At 45.3% G+C, this 26,657-nt stretch overlaps 2 protein-coding genes across 2 annotated transcripts; both read right to left on the bottom strand.

Annotated features, from left to right (window-relative positions):
* Positions 1 to 967: 967 nt before the first annotated feature.
* LOC130487345 (NXPE family member 1-like) lies at positions 968 to 1,995 on the bottom strand. The gene is made up of 2 exons (XM_056860837.1): positions 1,788 to 1,995; positions 968 to 1,503 (listed from the first exon to the last, which is right to left on the bottom strand). The coding sequence occupies exons 1-2, from the start codon at positions 1,993 to 1,995 to the stop codon at positions 968 to 970; spliced, it is 744 nt and encodes a 247-aa protein (XP_056716815.1).
* A 5,564-nt stretch (positions 1,996 to 7,559) lies between these two features.
* On the bottom strand, positions 7,560 to 26,186 carry LOC130487344 (NXPE family member 1-like). Its single transcript, XM_056860836.1, has 5 exons — positions 26,059 to 26,186; positions 17,199 to 17,843; positions 12,757 to 12,818; positions 9,751 to 9,969; positions 7,560 to 8,095 (listed from the first exon to the last, which is right to left on the bottom strand). The coding sequence occupies exons 1-5, from the start codon at positions 26,184 to 26,186 to the stop codon at positions 7,560 to 7,562; spliced, it is 1,590 nt and encodes a 529-aa protein (XP_056716814.1).
* Between the last annotated feature and the right edge of the window lie 471 nt (positions 26,187 to 26,657).

Genomic DNA, 26,657 nt, shown 5'->3' with positions numbered 1-26,657 from the left:
GATGTGATCGCATTGGTGCAGCCGCGTGCCCACGCAATCTTTTCCTTCCTCTGCCTCAAAAACCTCCTGCCGGAGGAGAGGGAGGACCTGGCAACCCTACTTGTGGGCCAGCAGCAGCTGTGTGTGTGTGTGTGCTGCAGCTGAGGCTACTGGTGTGCAGTTTACTAAGCTCCTTAATATATTTTTCCCTAATGACAAGTTAGGGAGGCAGGCTCCCATTGCCATCCCCAATTTGGAGATTTGACAAGTAAGAGTGTGGCCAAGATCACCCAAAGAGCCCATGCAAAGTGGCTTCCAGCTGTTCTGTTTTTTTGTGCAAAATGACCCTCCCTTGACAGCATTAGGCACAAAAGGTAAGAGCCACTTTTAGGGTTGCCAACCTCCAGGTGCTAGCTGGAGATCTCCTGCTATTACATCTGATCTCCAGCCGATCGAGATCTGTTCCCCTGGAGAAAATGGCCGCTTAGGCAATTGAACTCTATGGCATTGAAGTCCTTCCCCAAACCCCTCCCTCCTCAGGCTTCGCCAAAAAAACCTCCCACCAGTGGCGATGAGGGACCTGGCAACCCTAGCCGCATTTCAGGAGCAGCAGATCCAAAGAGCTACTTTAGGTGTGCTCAGCGGAATGTCTGATGTTTAGCCTCTTTCAGAGTTAACCTGCCTCTATATTATATTATATTATATTATATTATATTATATTATATTATATTATATTATATTATATTATATTATATTATATTATATTATATTATATTATATTATATTATATTATTATAAATTTCACTGTTCATTTTCAAAAGAGAGTTTTTTGCAGCATGGGGTGGGTGGGTGCATGGAGGAGCTCCTGTTCAGAAGAGGGAAGCCCAGAGCTCCTTTGGGGCAGCCCAGCTTAAATTTAACTCTCAAGGCACGTGTCATTCGTGGGCTAAAACTTTGTTTTTTGCCCTATTCCACTTCCCCTCCCATTTTAACAGATGTAAGTAAAAAACATATTAATTTGGTTCCCAACCACTTCCTCTGCTGGGTGGACACTGTTTACGGCATAGGCAATACTCATGTCCCAGGCGTCAATAAAACCCACTCGGAGATCCCGAAAAATGTCCCTCAGGGCCAGGTATTGGGTGTAGCCATGGATGTCACCGAATCGCTCTGGGTCTGCATTCATCTCCCGGATGTTCTCTGCTTTAATAATGACCTTTGTGTCCGGGCTCCTCAGGAGGAGGCGCTGGACGGCTGCTCGAACGTTTAGCATCCGTCGAAGGAAAAGCTCCATGGGGAAGGGGCGGAAGTGCTGGCCCAGAGAAATGACAACAGCCGTGTCTCGGTCGCCTGCCACCATGTCAAGGTCCTGAGGGATGTACCTGTGATCTTTCACTGTGTAATCATAGACAGTGATGATGGGATGGCCGTGCTTTTTCCATCGGATCTGAATGTTTCTGGCCATGTCCACAGCGAACAAGTTCTGGAGCTTCCCATAGCCATTCATGTCAAAGCGCTTTAGGGCTAACAAGGAAAGAGGCACAGAATCAACACAGGTTAATGCAAAAGAAGTATGACAATATTAATTATATGAAGTAATGGCATATCTAGGAGTACTTTCCCTCATGAAAAAAATGTGTGGGGGGTGCGAAGTCCACTCCTTTGATCGTCAAGATTCCCAAGATCGATAGTTGACAGGGAAGTGCTTGGCTGTTGATAGGGGAAGGAGGCAGGATCTCAGGGTGAGCATCTGATGTGTATCTGAGCAAAGAGCTAGGGGCGTTCTCTGGGCCTAGAGGAGAACCTACTTGTCACTCTCTTGGTGAGATACTCCATCCATTGGCGCACCGTCGAGTCTCCCATGAAGTAAATCAGCTTTCTGTTCAAGCAAGTGTTAATCTGATCCAAGGTGTTGAGCCTGGATGTGGTGCAGAAAACCGGGTGCCATTGGCTCTGCCACACAAAGCCACTAGGAGTCGGGGAGCTCATCCCAATGGCGCATTTCCCTCTGGGCATGGTCACGTTGCCTGGCCAAAGAAAACAAGCGACAAGCTTTTAGAAAGATTACCGGGGTGTGTGTGTGTCAATAGCTGTGGAATCCATCGAGAGATGTATGGATGGTGAGATCCCTGGAAACAGAAAATACCAGTGAGGTGCAGTTTGTAGAGCAGATCAACAGAGGGAGACTTTGGTTCTGCGGCTCTTAAATTGAGAGCTTACCTGTAGCAGGTAAGTGTACGGAAGGATTGCCCTGAACGTGACACTTTGCTACATTCGTGTAGAGCTTTTAGGTGTTCAGACTCCAACTGACTCCCAGCTATTATTTCTTCTCCTTCAAAATGTGTACTGTTGAAAGAGTTGCAATGTCTAGTGTGCAAAGGAACTGAGAAGAAGACCCAGCAGGGGGCGGGCAAGCGGTCAGCTAGATAGGGCTGTAAGGTTAGAGACCTTTCCACCCTTTTTAACACCTCTTGTCTCTCCTTAGAGTTAGACTAATACTCTTAAGGACAATTTCCTCCTTCTCGGAAGTCCCTCTACACCCTCTCTTCCTCCTTAGCTAGATAGACAGCTACAGGCCCTGTCTCTCAGCTTTCCGATCCTAAAAGGTGGTTCATTCAATAAAGAGCAACTTTGTCTTTAACCAGTAAATTTGACACTTCTCTGTATACTTAGCATTCTGCCAATGTACTTCATACCAGCCCCCCCCCCCCAGTTGTGTGTGAGTATATGTGCTCTTTTTATGGAACTAGTGCTGTTCTCTAACATTAGAACCAGAAGTCCCATTTTTTATAAAAGCCCTTTTGACTTTTATTTTCCTAATTCACATACATTTCATTGCAATTCTGCTTCTTAGTTTGGTTCAAACAGCAACTTAATTATAAGCCACCCCCACCCCCTGTCATTCTAGAAATTATTTCCATTACTTGTGTAGTTATGGAAAGCATTGCTTTTTATTTCTTTTAAATATAATTTTATTCATTTTTTATGAAGGGTACAGAAAAAAGAGGGGGAAGGGACAGATAAGGGAAATTTCACAGTTCTTATTTGGTCCATGCCCAAGCTAACTCTACCATCTGTCTTAACTTTGTTGTAATCTCTACTATATTAATTCTAAATTTAACTAATGTTCCAATAACTATTGTTGATTAGTAATTAAACTCCTTCTATTGTTCTTAACTAATAAATTGTTACCAACATAAACCTTGATTGCTGACAATAACTATATTTCCGTTATGAAGATGCATCAGTTGTAAACAAACTATGATAAACAATGAATAGCATAGATTTTTTGAATCTCAGTTATTTCTATTATTCTGTTTTATGGTTGAAGTAGCAGTAACCTATTTTCATAAGCATTACTGAATAATCTATATCTGTCAAAAAATGGTCCTTCCACACCCAACATTTGGGGCTTTCAGGATGGATTCAGCCCCTGCACCTCTCAGTTGAGAAATTACCTAACCACCACACTAGCACGGTGGTGCCAGATATTCTTTCATGCCAATATTCTCCTCAAAATCAGCATAACTGACGCAGCCGAACCAACTATCGAAAAAAACTGAGCAACCCTTCAATGCTATCCCCCTTGTGATTCTGTATTCAAGCGTCTCTGATGTCTCCGTGCCAGACCACATCGAAAACATCACATTGGTTGTGACAACTGGTTAGATCAAATTGAAAAGGAGGAAACAGTTCATCCAAGAGGAACAGTGTTGAAACAACAATACAGATTGAGTTGCAACGGATGGCATAAAAGGGAGGTTCTTTATTGACAATGCTGTAAACATACACAAAATGCTCTAGTTTTAGCTCAATCCTACAGTTTGCTAAGGAATGACACTTATCAAATTGGGTGGGTACACAGCTGATGGTGAGGGTGACAAATCTGAAAAATGAACAGAGGTCACTTTTTCTGTCCTGTTCACAGCATTTCCAAAAATTATTCTTCGCCTAGGTGCCAGTTGGCCTGAGGACAAACCACACTCTTCTATCAGATGCTCCTCCTTGCAGTGACTTGAGGGGTTGTTGCAAGTTAAACATTTGTCTTGGTTCTGAGCTGTTGGCCCAGAAACTGACAATCTATCTTAAAGGCCATGTTGAATCTCAGCTTATTTATGTTTATATGTTACCACTGAGGGCTGGATCATGAAAGATTAGTGTTTCTGCACATGGGTACTGCTGGCTGTTCCCAGGTCTGCATTTGTGTGGCCAATGGAAACCGGAGGTCACTTGGCACACCCGCCCACAGATCCATGGCAGTGGTAGATGGAGAAAGGGGGGCAGGAGTTCAGGAGACTGTTGCTGGCTAGACCCATAATCATTACATTAATATTATATTTTGCCCCTGTGAGTGCCTACTCAGAGATCGTAGAAAATTCTCACAAGGGAGAGCAAAATTTCCTGGGTGGAGCAGAATTTCCTGGGCAGAGTTTATTTATTTAAAACATTTTTATGCAGCCTTTCTACCCAATAAGGGTCCACAAGGCGGCAAACATGAAAAAAATAAAAATACAGTTTAATTTATAAAATAATTAAAAACACAAAAAGGACACTAGAAGGAGGGCCAGTAACTGTTGGTGGGTGTATGCCAGATGAAACTTCTCCACATAGTTGTAGTAGAACAAAATTCGATCCCAGGAGCACAATAAAGATCATCCTTTTTTTTCACAGGGTAAACTCTTTTGTGAGTCAAAGCGGACTCCATCAGATACAATGATGAAGTGTCCTTTGACTTGCATACACTTATGTATGTGTAAAGTCACAGCCGACTTATGCTGACCCCTCCCCAGCAAGGGGCTTTCAAGGCAAATGAGACACAGAGGTGGTTTGCTACTGCCTTCCTCGGCAGAGTCTTCCTCAGCAGTCTTCCATCCAAGTGCCAATCTTGCTTAGCCTCCAAAATGAGATGAGATCGGACTATACCCATGCTGTCTTCCCTCCTTGTTTATTTTCATACCCTGGGGAATTTTGTTGGTTTTAAGGTGCTACTGGACTCAAATTTCTGCTACTACAAATTAACATGGCTGCCCTCCTCAAACATACTTACAGGATTCACAAGTGAACTAAACCTCCTGGCAGCCTTGGTAGGTTCACAAACCTTCTGGTATATTTTTGTACTTGCTGGATTAAAAAAAAAAAGACTGGGTCCTTCTGAAGAATTTATGGAGTAGGCAACAGCAATCTGAATATACAGGGAAATTTAGATCTGGTTTTAATCTTTTCTCTGATTATGTGTACCAATTTACTGAAAGAGCTCCCCCCTCCCCCGATATGGGGCAATTCTGCTAATACTGGAGTCCTCTTCACAGTGTAAGAAACCTCTGGTGTTGGCAGAACAGAGTCCTAGGGTACAACCCATGGGATGCCCACAGCAAGCACAGTGTTTTGAAAGAGACGTGCATTTTATAACATGGTTCTGTCACAAGCAATTGACAAAAACTCCAGCACCAACCAGCCTCATCCTGGTCATCAGGAGACAGTTGGAATAAAAGGGTTTTGTTGCATTTCCAAAGCTGGGTCTGGATTTTTGGGGGTCACCCAGAGAAGGGAATGCCAGACTTCTGGCTCACCCACTCAGACCATCCCTTGTGGGCACTTGGGGCCTGGGCTGTGCCAATAAGATGCTCTCAGTGGTTTTAGGGATTGCAGCATGAGTGGAGAACAGAAGAAGAAGAGATGGTCTTTATACCCCGCTTTTCTCTACCTTTAAGGAGTCTCAAAGCAACATTATCTCCTCCTCACCCCATAACAGGCACCTTGTGAGGTAGGTGGGGCTGAGAGAGTTTGGAGAGAACTGTGACTGGCCCAAGGTCACCCAGCAGGCTTCATGCGGAGGACTGGGGAAACCAACCTGGTTGACTAGATTAGAGTCTGCCGCTCATGTGGAGGAGTGGGGAATCAAACCTGCTTCTCCAGATTAGAGTCTGTCACTCTTAACCACTACACCATGCTGGCTAGACCCATTGCCTGTACACACTTCCAGATTTTAGGCCAATCAGTGATATGTTTGGACAGTACCTTGGACAGCTGCCAAACATGTTTGCAACTGCGGTTTGGTTTGAAGTTGACTCACAGCTGATCCTAGAACTGATCTTTGACACAGGAAAGCTTAAGGGGAATCAGAAGCTGTGAATGGGGTTCTGATCCACCACCACCCCTCAGAAAAAATTGCTACATGTTGAAGTTACAGCTCAGAAGTGATCCGTTTCTTATCTCCCCACTGCAGAAGGGAGAGGAGAAAGAGACTGTTTCTCTTCTCCTGACCAGCCAAGCTGGGGAGAGAGAATAGAAGTCGGCTCCTGCTCCCCCCCCCCAAAAAAAGAACTCTGCTCGGGACAGGGCAAAATTTCCCCAGCAGGCAATCAGAAGTTGACTCCCATCTGTGAACTATCTTCAGATATCCTGCTGGGAAAGAAGCAGAGTCCAGTTCTGATGGCTACAAATGGGCTTTTCATGTGGATCCAAACAAATAGATTGCTAACTCAGCAGCCTGTTGATTAATTACCTGTCTGATCACCACTGGCAAACAGGAAGTGACCCAAGTGGGTAGGTTTCTGAGCATCTTTAGACAAAGGCGGGGAGGAAAGGTGGCCTGGTATAGCCTCAGATCTCGGAAGCTAATCAGGGTTGGTCCTTGGATGGGAGACCACCAAAGAAGGCTCTGCTGAGGAAGGTACCAGCAAATCACCTCTGCTACTAGCTTGCCTTGAAAGCCCCTTGCTAGGGTTGCTAGAAGTTGATTATGACTTGACAGCACTTACATACATACATAGAGAAGGGTGGACCTGGCTCGTGTTCAAACCTGGTTAGATGCCAAAGTGTCAGCTAGGCTCTCTGTCGGCCCTGGGTAAAAACAAGATGGTTCCCCACACAGACAGAATGGAGTTTTTGTGCACTCCGTTTCCCCCCGTTTTGCACTCGGTCTCCCGCCCGACATCTGCACCTCAATGGAGACCCGCCTGAGTAATCGCTCATCTGATACCAGGTCCCGCGGATCAATGTCGGGAGCTCGGGAAGATCAGCCAGTTAATGCACACGTTAATTTCCTGTATGAGTTGTCTTAAGTCGTTACTGGCAGTTAACTTCTTAATGTTTCTTTGTATCCCAAACCTAATCAATCCCATTGTATTTACCCTATATATGTACCGAGTTTTCCCCATGCCTGTATTCTAGCTTTAAGTTTTTATGGCTTGCTGAACTCGCTGACTTTCTCAATAAAACTTCTAACTCGCTGCAACGTCTGGAGTGGAGTCCTTTTACAAGAAACACAACGTGCTGCTGAGGTCTGACACAAAGTCAGACAAGATGCAGCCAGCTCCTTGCAGCTGGAGTCTCTATTCAACATAACCTGGGACTGAGGGATGGGGCAGGTTGAATACCCAGACTTCAACCAATAGTTCTGTCCTGAGCTATCAAGTATTAGAGGGCACCGAGACTTAACCCCCCCCCCAACCTCATCACTGTTTCCATTAGCGTCTCTTCCCCTTCCGTGTTTTCCTGCTGCTCATGGAGGTCTTTATTGGGAGAGCAACATGGACCGGAGCCCTGAATCTTTTTGTGCCTTGGGGTGTAAAAAACAGCTAACAAATAAATGTTAAAAGCATAACAATTTGGCTCCAGACCACGTGATTAGGTGGATGAACGTCACTTGTGCCATAGGCGATGGTCATGTCCCACATGTCAATGAAGCCAATGTCCAGTCCGCGAAAGATGTCCCTTGTGACGAGGTTCTGGGGGTATCCGTGGACATCAGCCAGTCTCTCTGGGTCTATGTACATCTCCCGGATATTCTCCCCTTTGATGATGACTTTTGTGCCTGGGCTCCGCAGGTGTAAGCGCTGGATGGCTTCACGAACATTCAGCGACCTCCTCACAAAGATGTGCATAGGAAAGGGTCGGAAATGCTGGCCCAGGGTAATGACAATGACTGTGTCTTCACCCCCGGCCACTCGGTCGATTGCACGGGGGACGTAATCATCATCTTTCATTGAGTAGAACTGCTGTGTCACAAAGGGATGGCTGTGTTTTTTCCATTGGACAAAAATATTCCTCTCTGGGTCCATAAGCAGGTGCGTCCTGAAGACCCCGCTCCCGTGGCAGTCCAAGAACTTCAGTGCTAGCAAAAATAAATTAGCAGAGCTTTGAAAGGGGAAGATTGACTCTTTGGGCTGTCATGTTTAAAGCAAGGATTTGGTCATCTCTTGGCGCCAACAGTAAATTCAGATTGTCTGCCAAGTGGAGGTTAGGCTGTGGCTCAGTGATAAGCATCTGTTGGCATACAAAAGATCCCAGATTCAATCCCCAGCATCTCCAGTTACAAGAAGCAGGTAGTAGATGATGTGAAAGATCTCTACCACAGACTTTGGACACTGGCTACCAGTCAGAGTTGACCAGGTGTCCCCAACCTTTTTGGAGCCAGTTGGCTCCTTTGGAATTCTGACACAGAATGGTGGGCTCAACCACAAAATGGCCACCATGGGAGGCAGATAGACACACACACACACACACACACACACACAAGAATAAGCCCAAGAACAGCGGACAAGAGACATGATTGTTAAAAATATACCAAGAAAGAAGAGTGGAAGAGAGAATAAAAACAGCACTGCGCTGGATGCCACCAAAATGTTATTTTAATCTGCACAGCCAGTCAGATCTCCAAAGGCCAATCAGACACCCTGCTGGGCAGGACCCCCACCTGGTCCCACCCCACTTTCTAAAAACACTTGTTGGACACCAGGAAAAGTGTCATTGGGCACTTATGGCAACTATGGGTACCACGTTGGGGATTGCAAGAGTAGACAATCCTGACGTTACTGAACTAAGGATCTGATTTAGTTTAAGGCAGCTTCATGTGTTCAAGGGACTGAGCACATCTTTCACTAGAGATGTGAAATGCAGGCTCCACATCCTGCAAATCAAACCCACTTGAGGGTAAATGTATGGATGTGGACGTCATCTCTCTCTTTTTGTTCTGCCCTTGAATTCCTTTGCAATGTCTAAATGTGTGCTGTTGAGAGTCTGAAACAAGATATGCTAAGATAGAATGGGTCACCCAGGTTTGGCTCAATCAGCCATGATACTCATTTGGAGACCTAGAATAGACTCACAGAATAGAATCATAGAGTTGGAAGGGGCCATAGAGGCCGTCTAGTCCAACCCCCTGCTCGATGCAGGATCAGCCTAGAGCCATCCCTGACGAGTGTTTGTCCAGCTGTTGCTTGAAGATTGTCAGTGGAGTGGGGGGAGAGCTCACCACCTCCTTGGCAGCCAATCCCTGAACTACTGCTGAACTACTCTTACTGTAAAAAAAAAAAAGTTCCTAATGTCCAGCCAGTACCTTTCCACCCGTAATTTATGCCCATTATTGTGAGTGAGGCTAGCCGTTCTCACTATGTACACTTTCCTGAGATCTGACAAATGGGAAAGAGAGATTGCCTTCATTGTCTGCTTGTGGGCCTTCTGAGGGCAACTGGTTGGCCATTGTGGAAACAGGTTCAACTGGGTAGGCTTTAGATATGCTTAAAGAGTAGCAGATTCTTATCGTTGCCTGGAAGGGCTCTTATTATTGACCTTACTATATCAAGAATTTACTGTATTGTTTTATTACAAGCTATGGAGCAGAATGGAAGCGTACACATACAGGCAAAAGATTGGCCAATGAAATGGAGTGGGGGGAAAGAACTCTGTGAGCAGACTGTGAAGCAAAAAGCCAAAGAAGAACAATAATCATATTCTAGAGTGAGTCTGAAAGGTCCCAGAAGAACGTACTTTTCACCTTCTCATTAAGGAAATAAATCCACTGGCGTAACGTCGAATCTCCCATGAGATAAATTATTTTCCTCTTCAGACAAGCATGGATCTTGTCCAAGGTGCTAAAATCAGACAGAGAGCAGAAGTCCAAGTTCCAAGCATTCTGCAAAACGTAGCCACTGGGGAGGGGTGACTGCATCCCTGTCCTGCATTTTTCCCGGGTCCGTGTTTCGCTCCCTAACAAACAAGAGGAGGAGAGGAATGTTTGCAGGTGAACAGGGGGGGAGCCTCATGCTCCAAGCGTGTCCCCTCTCAGTCTTCTCCTCTTCAGGCTAAACATACCCAGGTCCTTCAACCTTTCTACATAGGACTTGGTCTCCAGACCCCTCACCACCTTTGTTGCTCTCCTCAGTCTTCAGGCCATGGTAAAATCCAAGCCTAATTCCAACATTTGAGCATATTGGCCCTCTGATGGTTTGGATGATGCCCCAGGGAGGGGCTGTGGCTCAATGGAGGAGCCTCTGCTTGGCATGCAGGAGGTCCCAGGCTCAATCCCTGGCATCTCCAGTTAGAAGGAGCAGGCAGTAGTTGATGTGTAAGACCTCTACCTGAGACCCTGGAGATCTGCTGCTGGTCTGAGGAGACAATACTGACCTTGATGGACTGATGGTCTGATTCAGTATAAAGCAGCTTCATGTGTTTATGTGTGTAATTTTAGACTTTGAGATGGGAGTGGGGGAGAAATGAGTTATCTGGCATGCAGAAGGTGAAGCAGTTTTGGATAAGGAATCTTACAAATTAAAAATATACTGTCGAAGGCTTTCACGGTCAAAGTTCATTGGTTCTTGTAGGTTATCCGGGCTGTGTAACCGTGGTCTTGGTATTTTCTTTCCTGATGTTTCGGCAGCAGCTGTGGCAGGCATCTTCAGAGGAGTAACACTGAAGAGACACTGTCCTTCAGTGTTACTCCTCTGAAGATGCCTGCCACAGCTGCTGGCGAAATGTCAGGAAAGAAAATACCAAGACCACGGTTACACAGCCCGCATAACCTACAAGAACCAATAAAAATATACTGTTCAATCTCTCTTGGTCTTTTCTGCATTTAGAGACACCCTCCTTCAACTCTACTTCTCCTTCCAAGCTCTTCTATTTTAGCTGTGTTTACATTATTCTAGAATCTCTACAGCATCTTTTGAATTCTGGCTACCATCAAGAGCTTCCCAATGGGCCAAGGGCTTGGGCAAAGACTTTAGAGTTGGCTTAACTACAAATTAAACTTACTGTCGCCATCCAGAATAGCCTTCATTCTCCTGCTGTGAAGGCAGTTGCCCTTCATACTGGGGAGCTGCTGTTACAGACACACAAAGCAAAGAAAATCTCACTCGAGCACTTGCACAGTTGTTTGGATCAGGGCCTGCATCTTTGGTTGGAAGGAATGCTTCAGCCCCAGTTTTTGAGTTTCTCACAAAGGAATTTTCATAGACAGGAAAGTACAGGAAATTACCACTAGAAAGTTTCTACCTCCTGGATGCCATGAATGTTTCAACCAAAAGGAAGCATCAGTTCAGCTTTGACCCAGTAACATGCAATAATGCCCCCAGAAAACAGCTTGTAGCTCCCCAGCAATACTGGTACCGGCCGTGTAAACATTAATGCTAGTAATGGCAGGATCTCAAGAACCCACTAGGGCTGTGCCTATCGGGTTTCCCAAACTGAAAATAAAACTGAAAAAGGCCTTTTTGGCTTATTTTGGGTTTAATTTCAGCTAAACATTAAAACTGGGAATCAAGTCTAAGCCTGATAGCCTATCGCCGGAAAAGCTGAATGGGTATTTGGCTTTTTTTGGCTTTGGCTTTCTGCAGGCTTTTTCCTATGAGAAAATTTAGGAGCTCTGGGGAGGGCATTTTTCGAGGTAGAGTTACCAAATTTCCAGGGTAGCTGCAAGGGGATTTCCTTGCATTAACCCCAAAGTTTGGTAAAGTTTGGGACAGGGAGTCCAATTTTATGGGCCCTCAAACGGGTCACCTCCTCCTCCATAGAAAAGCATTGTAAACTCTACTAACAAAATTTCTGAAGAAGTGAGCTGTGGCTCACGGAAGCTCATACCCTGCCAGAAATTTTATTAGTCTTTAAGGTGCTACTGGACTCTGGCTCTTTTCTACTGCATTGTGTGTGTGGGGGGGAAATCATAGGTTTCAAATGGGCGTGAAAGGTTAGTCCAACTCATCTTTCTGCACCTTTGGAGCTGCAGAAACCCCCTCTTAAACACCACTGATTAACTAACCAACATTCTGGCCAGAAATTTGGACACACAGTAAGAGGTGGTGGGCCTGCTTCTACTCCCAGCTTAAGCAATGCCCTGAGCTCAATGAACTTGAGTCAGATAATTCTGCGGAATAGACAAATTGACACCCACACTAGTTAAGAAGCATGGTTACCTATGCAAACCAGTTTGCTGTAGGGGTTAGACTTGTCAGACAAAGAGTGGGAAGACCTGGGTTCAAATCTCTGCTCAGTCATGAAGTTCACTGGGTGACCTAATTAAACTAATAGAAAAGCGATTCCACCTAAACATTAGGAAGAACTTTCTGACGGTGAGGGCTGTTCGATGGTGGAATGTGCTGCCTCAGAGGGTGGTGGAGTCCCCATCTTTGGAGGTCTAAGTAGAGGCTAGATGGCCATCTGTTTGGAGAGCTTTGATTGTGGGATCTTGCATAGTGGGGGGAGGGTTGGGGTCACTGGGTGTGTGTGGGAGGGAGGTAGCTGTTAATTTCCAGCATTGTGCAGGGGGTTGGACTGGATGACCCTGGTGGTCCCTTCCCACTCTATGATTCTATGACCTTGGGCCACTCACTGTCTCTTGGCCTCACCCACCTGACAGGGTTGTTGTGAAGACAAAATGAAGGAAGTATATTGTTCACCCAGAGCTCCTTGAAGGAAAGGTGGGATAAAAACATATTTGGAAGAGGGAAGTCATATTTATCATCAGGACGGACTCATGGAAGGGGGAAAATGGTAACTTACTGTTGCAGGATGATACATGAATGTTCCCAAAAGTCTGTGGAATCTCAACACCTATGTTGTTCCTTTCAAAAAAGAAGAAAAAATGTAAATGTGCACATAGGGTTGAAAATCAATGCTTGCTTTGCAGTGCAAGAGATATCAAATGAGCTGAACTTCTGTGTGTGTGTGTGTGTGTGAGGGGGGGTTGCTGTTAAAACTAATTTTGGAAACCCAATGCTCACAGTGAATTCTGTTTGCAAATATGTTGTTCCGTTCATTTATTTTGCCCTGGGCTGTGCATGAACATGGAAGAAATGGAATGTGTGCATGCTAAAGAGATGATTTGACAGTACACATATGAAGAGATATATTTCAATCCACACATGCTGAATCAGACCATTGGTGCATCAAAGTCAGTATTGCCTACTCAGACTGGCAGCAGCTCTTCAAGGTCTCAGGAAGAGGTCTTTCACATCACTTACTGCCTGGTCCTGTTAACTGGAGTTGCTGGGGATTGAACTTGGGACCTTCTGCATGCCAAGCAGATGCCCTACCACTGAGCCCCTCTAATCATCTATTGAAGGAACAAGGGAAGGGGGCTGAATTTTCTCTTCTCTTCCTCAAACAGCTGGACCCACCAAACACCCCTTCAGCAGGTGCATGGACCTGGTCTAGGATAGTTACCAAATACCAAAGCCCAGCTGTTGGAGACAAGGAATTTACTGTGTGCAGCTACAGCATCCCTGAGTCTTTTTGGGGTGCAATTGAGGAAATGCAGGATGCTTGGGAGATAGCTTCCAGATGGAGATCCACGCTAACAACTTTATAAGAGGGTGCAAAAGAAATCTGGCATCTAGCAACTGAAAATTATCTGAAAATGTACTTGAACAGACAATGAAACTGTCTCACAATCTAATTTTAAACATCAATGTTGAAAATTTCAAGAGGTTCAAATCTTTTCAGTTTCAAAGGAAAAAAAATGGTCCCAGTTTTGCAAAATTTCATTTTGACTTTTGGCCAGTTGCAGGAACGCCTGCCTATAAGACTGTCTTAAAACACAACCCTGGCCATTCCTAATGACTGAAAGTCACTGCCTTGTTTGCCATTCTGTTGGCATAAGCGGAGACATGCTCACACCCCTGAAATCAAGGCACAAAACTGGAGAATTCATAAGCAACCACTCGAAGCTCTCAATATGGCTGGCAAATCTTCCATTTTGCTTTTGGTTACATGAATTCGGCATTTCGAAATCTCTGCAGTGATGTTTGTCCTTTCCTGCTCCTGCTAGGACAAGCCGCCTCCTCCCCACCCACGACAAATTGTCTATGGATCATTAGGTCTGGAATTTGAACAGAAAGTTGTTGTGGAGATGATGCTGGGAGAACAGGGCAGATGCAGAGTGGAATATTGAATGGGAGACGTCCCTCCATCCCTTCTCCATGAGCAGATGTACCTGCACCTATAAGCTACAACAAACAGGCAGGCGGCCTAATCTTTTGCCACTTTGCCTTCACGTCTCACAGCTAATCCTCTGATGCAGGAGGCATGAATGTATCCTGATGGCATGCGAAGAGAGACAGCCAGCCAGGCTTCGGTCCAGGTTACTAAAGGGTGCTGCGGTTGCTGGTGCCAAAGCTCTTGATGTCAGGTGCTGAGGCAACAGCTAATCACCCAAGCCTGGCTTCCAAGAGATAATCTGTTGTGATCTCTTGGCTGCAACCCAATCGGATGCACTGATCACCATTTGGATGTGGCAGATTGCGAGCCCTGCTGGATCGGTTTCTGATGCCCCGTAGGGTTGCTGAAATGGAGATTGTGCTTGGGTTCAAGAATGTCATGCTGCACCTCTTCTTTGATCGCGGGTGGTGGTTCTAATAGGAGCCCTACAACTTTACTATGGTTCATGCCACCCAGAGTATCTGGGACCTTGGACCCCTGGGGTTTAAGCAGAGGCTAGATGGTTGTCTGTCAGCAGTGCTGATTCTATTACCTTAGGCAGATCATGAGAGGGAGGGCATCTTCTGGGCATGGAGTCATGGGTGTAGGTGGGAGGTAGTTGTGCATTTTCTGCATTGTGCAGAAAAATGGTCCCTTCCAACTCTATGATTCTATGATTCTACTTTAGAATGATCCATTCATTTCCATTCCACATTGGACCATCCTGACAGAGTTAACCCTTTTTGGACAAAGGACAATCCAGTTTTGGCCATGACACCTATTTGTCATGGCAGTTCAGGGCCATTACCAGATGCTTGATGAGGGTGGGACTATTTTCTGTACGTTTCTAATTGGTAATAGTAGGTTCTGGCATCAGAGATGGAGCTTTGCCTGGCACTGGCTAAATCAGCTTGCCGCTATTAGAGAGGAGCCTGGCTTAGGTCCAATGCCATAAATATCTAGACATTTGGGACTTTCCCTTGTCTTCAGCCTTCAATCTAGGCTCAGGGCTCCTCCAACGTCTTGTTACTGCAAAGAACTCTGCTCAATCTCTGAGGAACCTGCTACAAGCCAGGTAATGTGTACTTAGCTGAACTAGATCAACTGTATTACTTTTTATTTGGCAGTCAGTGTGTTGTGTTCTGGTGTGGTTTCTCCTGTATTCTGTTTTGTCCCTTTCCTGCCCCCTTTTGAATTTCCTTTCTCTCTGTCTCTTTGTTTTGTAATAAACCTTTTTATAAAGACTTTTTTTTGGCTTCGCTTAGTACAGTTTACTTCTCTGGGACAGTTCTCTTACAGTACAATCCTAAGAAGAGTTACAATGGGCTTAGACTGGAGAAACTCAGCATAGGATTGCACTGTTAAACTCTTCCCTACAAGCTAGATGGCACGAACGCCACACAGTTTGTTATAACATATTTTTTAGGGTTTCTACCCAGTTACTTTGTTATTGGTCTTGCACTGCTCTAGAAGGATACCATCTCAGAGGGTCGAGATGTTTTCTTCGTCTAGATGTTTTCAGAAGTTCCCTGAGTGGTGGCAGCTGGTTACCAGGGTACTTTCCAGGGAATCCGTGGTCTAAAGAAGGTTTCCAGCAAGGAAAGATACTGTCCCCCTTCCTTCTGTAATAGTGGTGATGGCGAGAAGGAAGAACGTTGTTTTGAATTCAGCTTTGTGCTGAAGGTGGTTGCAGTGGGGCAGGCCCTGGAGGCCTCCATGCAGTTGCAATGAGTGAACATGGTGGTTGCAATGAGTGAACAGAGCAACCCTAGCTGCTGCACACCTCTGAACTGTGGTTCAGCTCTGTTGCAAAGGAGCTGTTGAGAAGTTTTCTGAAGCAATCCCAGAATTTTATGTCCATAACAGTTCCTGGGGGACTGAGGTTCATTAGTGGAGTATCTGCTTTGCATGCAGAAGGTCTCAGGTTTCATCCCCAAACTTTCAAGTTAAAAGGATCTGGTAGGAGGTGATGGGAAAGTCACCTGCCTGAGAGGAGACAATGATGATCTTGATAGACAGTGGTCTGACTCAGTAGCCCTGTACACATGTTATTGTAAGCACATGTGCATCCTGCCCGTAAGTGCGTACATCTGTTTGTAAGAAAGAGTCAACGCATGTTCACTTTGTAATTGAAACTGTGGACCACTACCTGGATGAATGGGGGTTTGTATCACAAGTTCAGCTGTACGTGCATTGAATTTAACATGTGAATTACTCAATGCACGTATTTAGGGGGGAAATCAAGAGCACACTGTACATGGATTGCAGCTTCACATGTTCCAAATAGGGTTGCCAGGTCCCTCTTTGCCTCCGAAGGGAGGTTTTGGGGGTGGGGCCTGAGGAAAGCGGGGTTTGGAGAGGGGAGGGACTTCAATTGCCAAAGCGGCCATTTTCTATAGGTGAACTGATCTCTATCAGCAGGATATCAGTTGTAATAGCAGGAGATCTCCAGCTAGTACCTGGAGGTTGGCAACCCTAGTTCCAAAACATTTTTTTAATTTCCAAGCTAAATTAGTGAATACAAAGACTGAAAGGACTGATGGTACAGAAGTGCGGGGGGAGGGTAGTGTGACTATTAGCCTTTGAAAAACATTCCTTCCAGCTTCTCGGGTCAGCTGTGGTCCAGACAACAGAGATCAGTTCCCTTGGAAAAGGGTGGCTGCTTTGGAGGGTGGACTCTGTGAAACTATACCCCACCGAGGTCTTTGCACTCTCATCCCCAAACTTTGACCTCCCCAGGCTTTGCTGTAGGGTTGCCAGGTCCCTCTTCACCACCGGCGGGAGGTTTTAGGGATGGAGCCTGAGGAGAGCGGGGTTTGGGGAGGGGAGAGACTTCAATGCCATAGAGTCCAAATGCCAAAGCAGCCATTTTCTCCAGGTGAACTGATCTGTATTGGCTGGAGATCAGTCGTAATAGCAGGAGATCTCCAGCTAGTACCTGGAGTTTGGCAACGCTACTCTGCCCCCAAATCTCCAGGAAGTTCCCAACTCAGAGTTGGCAACCCTAATTACAGAGCTGTGAATACCTGTTGAAAAGACTCTTTTCCAAGGCCGTGAGGTAGGACACTGGTTTGTTGTTGGACTTCAGGTAGGTGAAAGCTTCGCATGGCACATGCTTCGGTTTAACGCAGTAGAAAGCCTCTTGGTCTCTCTCATCGAGATACTCACACAGCTCAGCCTTGGTAGTTAGGTTGAAGCCACATTCAGTGAAGACGTCTGAGGTTCCATTGAGAAATTTGCCAGTGAAGGCTATTTTTTCATACCCCTTCTTTCTGGCTGCCCACATGGCAGAAACTCCTTCACTGGGGTGGATGAGCAAGATGGAAACTCTGATGTCCCCCTCCCAAAATAGGGTGAAATTCACCAAGTATGTCCCATTCCGGTAGTCTTCTACATGTCCAGAAACTCCAGCTTTAAGACCGGATGAATAGACCCTGGCTCTGAGGAAGTCCCCTCCGTACTCCTTCCTCTTCCCCAAATGATCGTACACATCCAGTCGAACCATCAAGTGGTCTCCAAGGCAGTAAGAGCCCTTGCGGCTAAGTAGGGTGGCCTTGCTGTTCTTGGCACTTGTGGTGGTTTTCACATCCCTGAACGTGACACTGGGCATCTGCTGGTCCAGGTTCTTGAGGATCGCTTCCACTGCTTGCTGCTTTCTTCTCTGCTGCACCCTGGCCATACATAGGGCACTTTCGTCCCCCTGACAAATTCTGTTTTCAGCTAATGTATGGCCAAAGTCATCAGCATTTTCTCCTGACTGTTTTCTGCAAAATTCCAGGTGGTTTCCAAAGATTGTAATCTTTGAAGATGTAACAAGAAAAAATCATTAGAAACAGAAGTTACGATCTGTACCCCTCAAATCCAGTCTGGTAATCTTCCCTGCCTACACTCCACCAGGCAGATACCCCAAGATTTCAGCCTGGTAAGACAGCTAAATAAGAGTCCAGTAGCACCTTAGAGACCAATAAGATTTTGGGGGTATGAGCTTCCGAGAGTCAAATCTCCCTTCGTCAAATACCAGAGCTTTCCTACTGGACTCAAATCTAGCTGTTCTACTGCAGACAGTCTGAAATAGCCGCCATCTGGAACAGCCTGGAAGGAGTTATTGCTCAGCATGCAAACTGGTTTTAGCAGGAGCCGTCCATTCTTAGCTGCATTTGAGGCTTTGAACTGGGCTTCCCAAACTATTTGGCTGCTGCCAAGAAAGCCTTTTTTATTTTTGCTACCCTGAGGGCATCATTCTCATGCCCTGAACAGTGTGGGAAGTGGGAAGTGTGCTATGCATGGGCCATATTGGACATGCCAGAGGGCCTGGCAAGGCTCATGGCTTTTCCGCATGATAGGCTTCCTTGGGAGGTGGTAAGTGCTCCTTCCATGGAGGTTTTTAAGAAGAGGTTAGATGGCCATCTGTCAGCAATGCTGATTCTGTGACCTTAGGCAGATGATGAGAGGGAGGGCATCTTGGCCATCTTCTGGTCACTGGGGGTGTGGGGGGGGGGAGGTAGTTGTGAATTTCCTTCATTGTGCAGGGGTTTGGACTTGATGACCCTGGTGGTCCCTTCCAACTCTATGATTCTATAGTTCTGGCCAATAGGAAACAGAAAAGGATCTGTTGTTTCCACTCACTGTGATCAAGGACCATCAAATGGAGCCAGCTTCTTGAAGGGTATATTCTCACCACTGACAGATGACTAATCTTCAGTCCCTAGATATTTATGACTACAAGACTTCATATGAACCAGAGAACCTGCTTGGAATGCCAGGCCTGGTATCTGAAGTGGATGAATAAACATGAAAAGGCTTCTGAGAACATGCAAGGCCAGAGATGCTCAGAGGTGGCTTTGCCATCGCCTACCTCTGCATAGTAACCCTGCACTTCCTTGGTGGTCTCCAATCCAAGTACAAGTCTGATGAGACTGGGCTAGCCTGGCCCTGGCCATGCACCACTGGAAAGTCTTTTGCATGCAGTGGGACACAATCAGAGAGCAGATGTAAACCACGGGATGGAACTAGCCTGTAACCAATAACCCAAGACCATTCAAGGAAGTGATCCCATCTGCATGTTTTAGGGCACAGCAGTCAGGAATCTCTTTATAATTCCATGGAATTTTAACACCAAAAAGAATTCTGTTTGAAAGTTTTGAAATCAGCATTCTGAGAACTGCAGTATTTGGACTAAAAGTTCTTGCCTCTGTAATACTGATGACGCAATTACAAAGAGGATTATTCTATTAGTAGGGGAAAGGGTGACCTCCCGAGGCAGACTTAGCCCCGGGCCAGCTGCCCCTGTATCTCCGGCTACTGGAGACCTGTTTTCAGCAGAGATGCCAAATGGGATGTAGCACATGGGACACTCTACAGCCAAAGTCCCTCTTACCTTTATCTCTGTTCTGTGCAGAAGGTAGCTGAGCACAGTAAGGGTCACCACCACCACCACCAAAAAGGCCCTTTGTCTGTTTGCTGTGACTGAAGACACCATTACAACCACCTGCAGGGACCAAAACACACACAGTGATCAGTCGCAGATGCCTCCACAAGACACTTTGTATTTTGTTTGTTTTTTGGGAAAGTGGTGGGGGCAGAATGAGGATCCTGTCAGATGAAACAGTTGCCCATGAGGAATCCTTCTGAGGTTTGCACTGTATGGCTGAAAAGCATTCCACCAAGACTTGCGCTTGTAAGAATAAGCAGGAGTCTTGTTGCTCTACAAAGATTAACCAGATATTATTCTGGCAGAACCTTTGTTGGCTGCAGCCGCTTTGTCATTGATAGGCAGTGGGTCGTTCCAGGGCAGACATTTACAGGGCATGTTGAAATCCATACGTATAGAGGGACAATGGGTGTGAATGTGCCAGGCCCAGGCCCTGGCTTGTGAGCAGGGAGTTTACTACAAGCATTGGAAGTATGCACATGTTGATTCCTTCCTCATGCTTTGCAAAAGCAGCATCAGCAATCTTGGAGAGAGGAGCTGCATGCAACACATCCTGTATGTGTAGACTCTATTTTTATGAGCTGGTGATCATATGTGGGCAAGGGTGGGGCCCGCACATGTGCTTGCTCCACATCTGTGCCCACTGATTTCAACACACATCATGTTGTTTGTTGAGGGCTACAGTATATGAGGACATAAAGAAATAAACTTTTACACAGTACATTAAAGAGCCATGAAAGAGACCCTCTCTCACACAGTTGAACCTATAAAAAGGCTTTCAAGATGACCAGTCCGTCCTTCTAAGAGAGACACCCATTTCTGTCTCTTCCTTGGAAAGACCTCAGAGATCTCTGACTGTTTGTCTGTCAGTGTGTGTGCTGTCATATATATATTCAGTTATTGCTTTCTCTCTTTGCTTTATATTTCCTTGTAAGTATAATAAAAAAGCTGCATGATTTACTTTATACGTTTGGTGTGTGCTGTTTAGGAGTGGCTTGTGTGCAAGGTTAAAGTCTCTGAACTCTGCTCCTGGTAAGTAGCAGGCAGAGAGATAGCTAATCACGAGGGACCGAGAGAAAGGGGGAGGGTAAGGAAAAATTCTCCCCACATCTAGTTGTGTCTCTGAAACTTGTTCCTGGTAGTAATTAATTGCCCCAAAATAACCAATCGGCAGCAAAATAGTTTCAGATGCCATTATGAACTTGCCAAACTAGGATTTATTAGCAAATTTAATTTGATTCATGTGGGTCTTAATTGAGGCTATGGATTTCTCTTCTACTGTAGTAAACTATGCTCTGGGTAGCCCAGGCCCCAGATCTCATCAGATCTCAGAAGCTAAGCAGGGTCAGCCATGGTTAGCATTTGGATGGGAGACCATTGAGGAAGTCCAGGGTTGCTGTGCAGAGGAAGGCAATGGCAAACCACCTCTGAACGTCTCTTGCCTTGAAAACCCTATGGGGGGGGGGGGGTCGCCAAAAGTCAGCTGTGACTTAACAGCACTTTGCATGCACACACAGATAGTAGATTGTTGTGTATTGTTTTTATTTTGTTGATGCTCTGTTGTTTTAATGTGTATGAAACTTGTTGCCGGTTTGTTAACTGCCTTGAGTCTAAGGAGATAAGGCAGGATATAAACATTGCCAGTTAATAAATTAATCAGAATAGCAAAGCCAGGACACTGTCATACCGCCAAGTGTGAACAAACACTATTCTGATCTAGTTTGCATTTTAGCTTTGTATAGAATTTCACAGACTGGCCTCTCATATTGACCCCCCCATGTACAAATATTTAGAGATATGGGAAGAGTTAATTAACAGGGAACATGAATAGAGATTTTTTTTTGCTGCATCATGTATTTTTCTGCTGATACATGTTGCATAGTGCAGAGTAGGAGTAATGAATTATACAGAAAACCATCATTTAGTCCAGAAGGCTGAACACCTTTCAACTCCACAGTTTAATATTTTTTTCTTTGCATCCATGGTTCTTGGTGTTGTGTAGTGCCAGTGTGGTATAGTGGTTAAGAGCAGTGGTTTGGAGCGATGGAGTTTGATCTGAAGAACCGGGTTTGATTCCCCACTCCTCCATGTGAGTGGTGGGGGCTAATCTGGTGAACTGGATTTGTTTCCCTGCTCCTACACATGAAGCCACCTGGGTGACCTGGGGCTAGTCACAGTTCTCTCATCCCCACCCACCTCACAGGGTGTTATGGGGAGGGGAAGGGAAGGTGATTGTAAGCCAGTTTGCGTTTCCCCTAAGTGGTAGAGAAAGTCGGCATATAAAAACCAACTCTTCTTCTTCTTCTTCTTCTTCTTCTTCTTCTTCTTCTTCTTCTTCTTCTTCTTCTGTCTTTATGGACATTAAGGAGCTTCACACACATAAGTGGAGGACCCCCTTTTCTGTCGCCACCTCCTTCCCACGCAGTTAACAGTCTCAGCCTCCCATCTCACACCATTCTGTCAGATCCCCCAACACATTGGACCGCTGTTGTAAGGTTGCCATCTATGGGTTGGGAAATATCTGGAGACTTTGGGGTGGAGCCTGGGGAGGGAAGGGTTTAGAGAGGAGAGCTCTCAGCATAGGGTTGCCAACCTCCAGGTACTAGCTGGAGTTCTCCTGCTATTACAACTGATCTCCAGCCGAAAGAGATCAGTTCCCCTGGAGAAAATGGCCGCTTTGGCAATTGGACTCTATGGCATTGAAGTCCCTACCCTCCCCAAACCCTGCCCTCCTCAGGCTCCACCCCCAAAACCTCCCATCGGTGGCGAAGAGGGACCTGGCAACCCTATCTCAGCAGGGTATAATGCCATACAATCCACCTTCCAAAGCAGCCATTTTCTCCAGGGGAACCGATCTCTGTAGTCTGGAGACCAGTTGTAATTCTGGGAGATTTCCAGCCACCACTTGGAGGTTAGCAACTCTATTTGAACACATGAAGCTGCCTTATACTGAATCAGACCCGTGGTCCATCAAAGTCAGTATTGTCTGCTCAGACTGGCAGCGGCTCTCCAGGGTCTCAGGCGGAGGTCTTTCACATCACCTACTTGCCTGGTCCCTTTAACTGGAGATGCCGGGGATTGAACCTGGGGCCTTCTGCATGCCAAGCAGATGCTCTACCACTGAGCCATGGCACAAGGGCTCCAGCAGGAAGGAGAGGCAGAAAAGCCTTGCTGTGTGTACACAATTCCGAGTGCAGTTACTTCAAACAAGGACTTTGCAAAACAAATGCCACCCTGTAAATACATCTTGCTAAAAACTTACCCCCAGACTGCCAGCCAGCCATGGCTGGTTTTAAAGGAAATGGGTGTACCACTACATCTGATCATTTTAATGCGCAACCTGTACTCTGGACAAGAGGCCACAGATAGAACAGAATTTGGAGAAACGGAATGGTTTCCAATTGGCAAAGGTGTCAGACAAGGATGTATTTTAACTCCCTATCTCTTCAATCTATATGCAGAACATATAATTAGGAAAGATGGATTAGATTTAGATGAAGGTGGAGTGAAAATTGGAGGGAGGAACATTAATAATTTGAGATATGCTGATGACACTACATTATTGGCAGAAAATAGTGAAGATTTGAAACGACTACTGATGAAAGTTAAAAGAGAAAGTGCCAAAGCAGGACTACAGCTGAACATCAAGAAAACAAAAGTAATGACTACAGGAGAATTACACAACTTTAAGGTTGACAATGAGGAAACTGAAATTGTTCAAGACTTTCTATTCCTTGGCTCCACCATCAACCAAAAGGGAGACTGCAGCCAAGAAATCAGAAGGAGATTGAGACTGGGAAGGGGAGCCATGAAGGAGCTAGAGAATATTTTGAAGTGTAAGGATGTGTCATTGGCCACCAAGACTAGATTAATTCATGCCATTGTATTCCCTATTACCATGTATGGGTGTGAAAGCTGGACAGTGAAGAAAGCTGATAGGAAGAAAATAGATTCCTTTGAAATGTGGTGTTGGAGAGAGTGTTACGGATTCCGTGGACTGCCAAAAAACAAATCAGTGGGTTATAGATCAAATCAAGCCTGAACTGACCCTAGAAGCTAAAATGACTATTTTGGTCATGAGACGACAAGAGTCATGAGACGACAAGAGTCACTGGAAAAGACAGTCATGCTATGAAAAGTTGAGGGCAGCAGGAAAAGAGGAAGACCCACAAGAGATGGATGGACTCAATAAAGGAAGCCGCAGCCTTCAATTTGCAAGATTTGAGCAAGGCTGTCAAAGATAGAACATTTTGGAGGACTTTCATTCATAGGATCACCATGAGTCGGAAGCGACTTGACGGCACTTAACACACACACAGAGACTGCCAGCATTCACCAGTCGCAGAAGGACTCTTAGCTCGAGCTACAGGCAGTTCGATACCTCAATAGTCTGAGGCTGTTTGAACAAAACCAGGGCAGCTCTCCAAGAAACACACCTTTGGGGAATCCCTCCTAGCTAAGCTCCAGAAACAGATGCTAGTTTTGTGAAGCAAAAAAAGGTCCCTGCCCAGGGAGCCGGGTGGCTTGTTCAGCTCCGATTGGCTTTGTGTGAGACAACAGCTGTCCCTGAGGACTGGGCTCCCAGGCCTGTGACAAATAACCCCAGCACCCTGGGATGTTGAGAGAGGTTTTGAAAAACGTACATCATGTATTGCCTTGTGCACTTGAGATGCAAAAGGTAGTCAGCGACTTTTTGCTAGAAAAACCTCAAGGACATGATCGGCAAGGCACATCTGCGGAGCTGCTGAGACCAGGAGATCCAGGACAGGGACAAAATCCCTGGGCACCAGATTGTCCCCCCCCCCCAAAAAAAACACTAGACAAAGTTCTGCTGCTCTTTCAAGCAACGCATTTGCTCTCCTTCCTCCTTCGGGTTGCCAGATCCCCCCTGGCCACTGGTTGTGGGGGTAGTGGATTCCAGACTCAGATTGAGAAACTCCTGGAGATTTGGGGGTAGACCCTGGGGAGGGACCCGAATAGAAATTTGAAAACAGAGAATTTGAGCCTTTTAAAAAAAAAATAGCATTAGATATTTGGAAAAGAGAATTTCCATCCAAGTTAGTTCCTTTTCATAAGGGCTCTTTAACCAACATTGGCAAGATGGCAAACAATTTTTTCAAAGGTTTCACACACCTTATAGATAAAATTTTGTCCCCCATGTTTTATGAAGCTTTAATCCAGGATTTCCAAAGCCTCCTTTGCTCCAGTGCTCTTTTCTTTGTTAGATTGGAGTCCAGGATCACCATACAGACCAACAAGATTTTCAGGGTAGAAACTTTCAAGAGTTAAAGCTCCCTTCATCAGATATAGGGTTGCCAGCTCTGGGTTGGGAAATACCAGGGATTTTAGGGGCTGAGCCTGAGGAGGACAGGGTTTGGGGAGGGGACGGATCTCAATGCCATAGATTCCACTTGCCAAAGTGGCCATTTTCTCCAGGGGAACTGATCTCTGTTGGCTGGAGATCAGTTGTAACAGCAGGAGATTTCCAGCTAGTACCTGGAGGTTGGCAACCCTGGTCAGATACCTTGAATCTAGCTGGCCTACTGCAGACCAACATGGCCTGCCCTCTGAAACTATTTTTCTTTGTTGCTTTTTATCCTTAAGGTGTATGAAACCTATTTAAAAAACCCATTAAATGGGTTAAAGAGCCCATATGAAAGAGACCTTAATTTTATCTCTTGGCTGAAGCTGCCCTGCTTCATACTGGCTTTGCTTGTTTTTACCCGGTGTTCTTGCTTCTGCTACTCTTCCTTATTTATTTTGCATTTGGGGGAAAATACACACTGTCCTAGTTTCTTTTCACTTCAGGATGAGATTACCTTTTTTTATTAACTGGGTTTCTTTCCCCTCTTGAACAAATAGTCCTTCTGTGCTCATCCATTTTAAAGCAATGTTTCTTCTTGCTTCTTCTCTCAACAGCCCCCTCCTCCCCAGTATGCATACACATGCATTTACTTAAGCTACGTGGCATACCTGATGTCATCACTTTAATCACATCAACCAATTAATGCATCAACCAATCAGCCATAGCAATTCCACCATGACTCCATCACAATAAAAAAAATTCATAAAGGAAATTAAAATGCATAGCAATCATTTAAAACATCTCAAGCCAAAGCCATTATAATGCACCATTCAGATCTATAGGTAATTAATAAATCCAGGATAGAGCAATTAAGGAATCATAGAGTTGGAAAGGACCTCCAGGGTCGAAATTGTGCTTCTATCAACATGTATCATCTTCGTGATGGCGGCAACAAACCTTGCAACCTGAAGAGAGCTCCGTTTATCCCTGTCTGCCAAGTAGTAATGCTACTTTATCCTGATCTGACCCTCCTGGGAAAGGAGATACAGTGGTCATCAGAAATCTCGTGCGCTCAGCCTCAAATCTCAGGCTCCAAAATGTCACATGATGTTTGCACCTTACCAAATCTTTTGATGTCTTGATTTAGTACAAATTTGATATGCATCTTATCATATAGCCAAGCAGAAAAAAACTCACAACTAAAAGGGTGGTTTTATCTTTTGCTGGGGGTCCAAGCCCAGAGCTTGATATCTTCCTGGAACTCTTGAGTAGGAACATTTGGCACTGAACGGCATACAGAATCTGACCGCCATTTCCCAGTTTTAATTTAAGTGCACATTTTAAATATCGCAACATTGAACTTTGGGTCAGGAATAGATACGGTGATTCTGTTTTAGCGTATTTGCCTGAGTCTTTATATATTGAAGGGGCTTTTTAATCACACTTTTCCAGTTTCTGAAACATTCAAAGAAGCTGAAATTCGAATGCAATCAAAACAGTACGTGTCCCATATAAAAAGCAACAACAACCCAGTAATGAGAAAACCAGTCAGAAAGCCATCTATTTCAAAAGGCAGTAGCTCCAATAGGAAAATAATAGCATAAGGAAACAGGGTGGACTTTAGCAAGGCATAAAAAATGCTAGTGGTAGCACCAGCATAATCTTCGAGTGCATGGGGAGGGGAGAGTGTTTCACCATTGGGTGCTCCCACCAAGAAGGCCCTTTCTACAATCACCACTTACCAACCTT

This window comes from Euleptes europaea, chromosome 14 (assembly GCF_029931775.1).
Source record: "Euleptes europaea isolate rEulEur1 chromosome 14, rEulEur1.hap1, whole genome shotgun sequence".
NCBI classification, from domain to species: domain Eukaryota; kingdom Metazoa; phylum Chordata; class Lepidosauria; order Squamata; family Sphaerodactylidae; genus Euleptes; species Euleptes europaea.
Note: the sequence above shows the minus strand (reverse complement) of the source record. Positions and strands in the feature narration are given on the sequence as shown.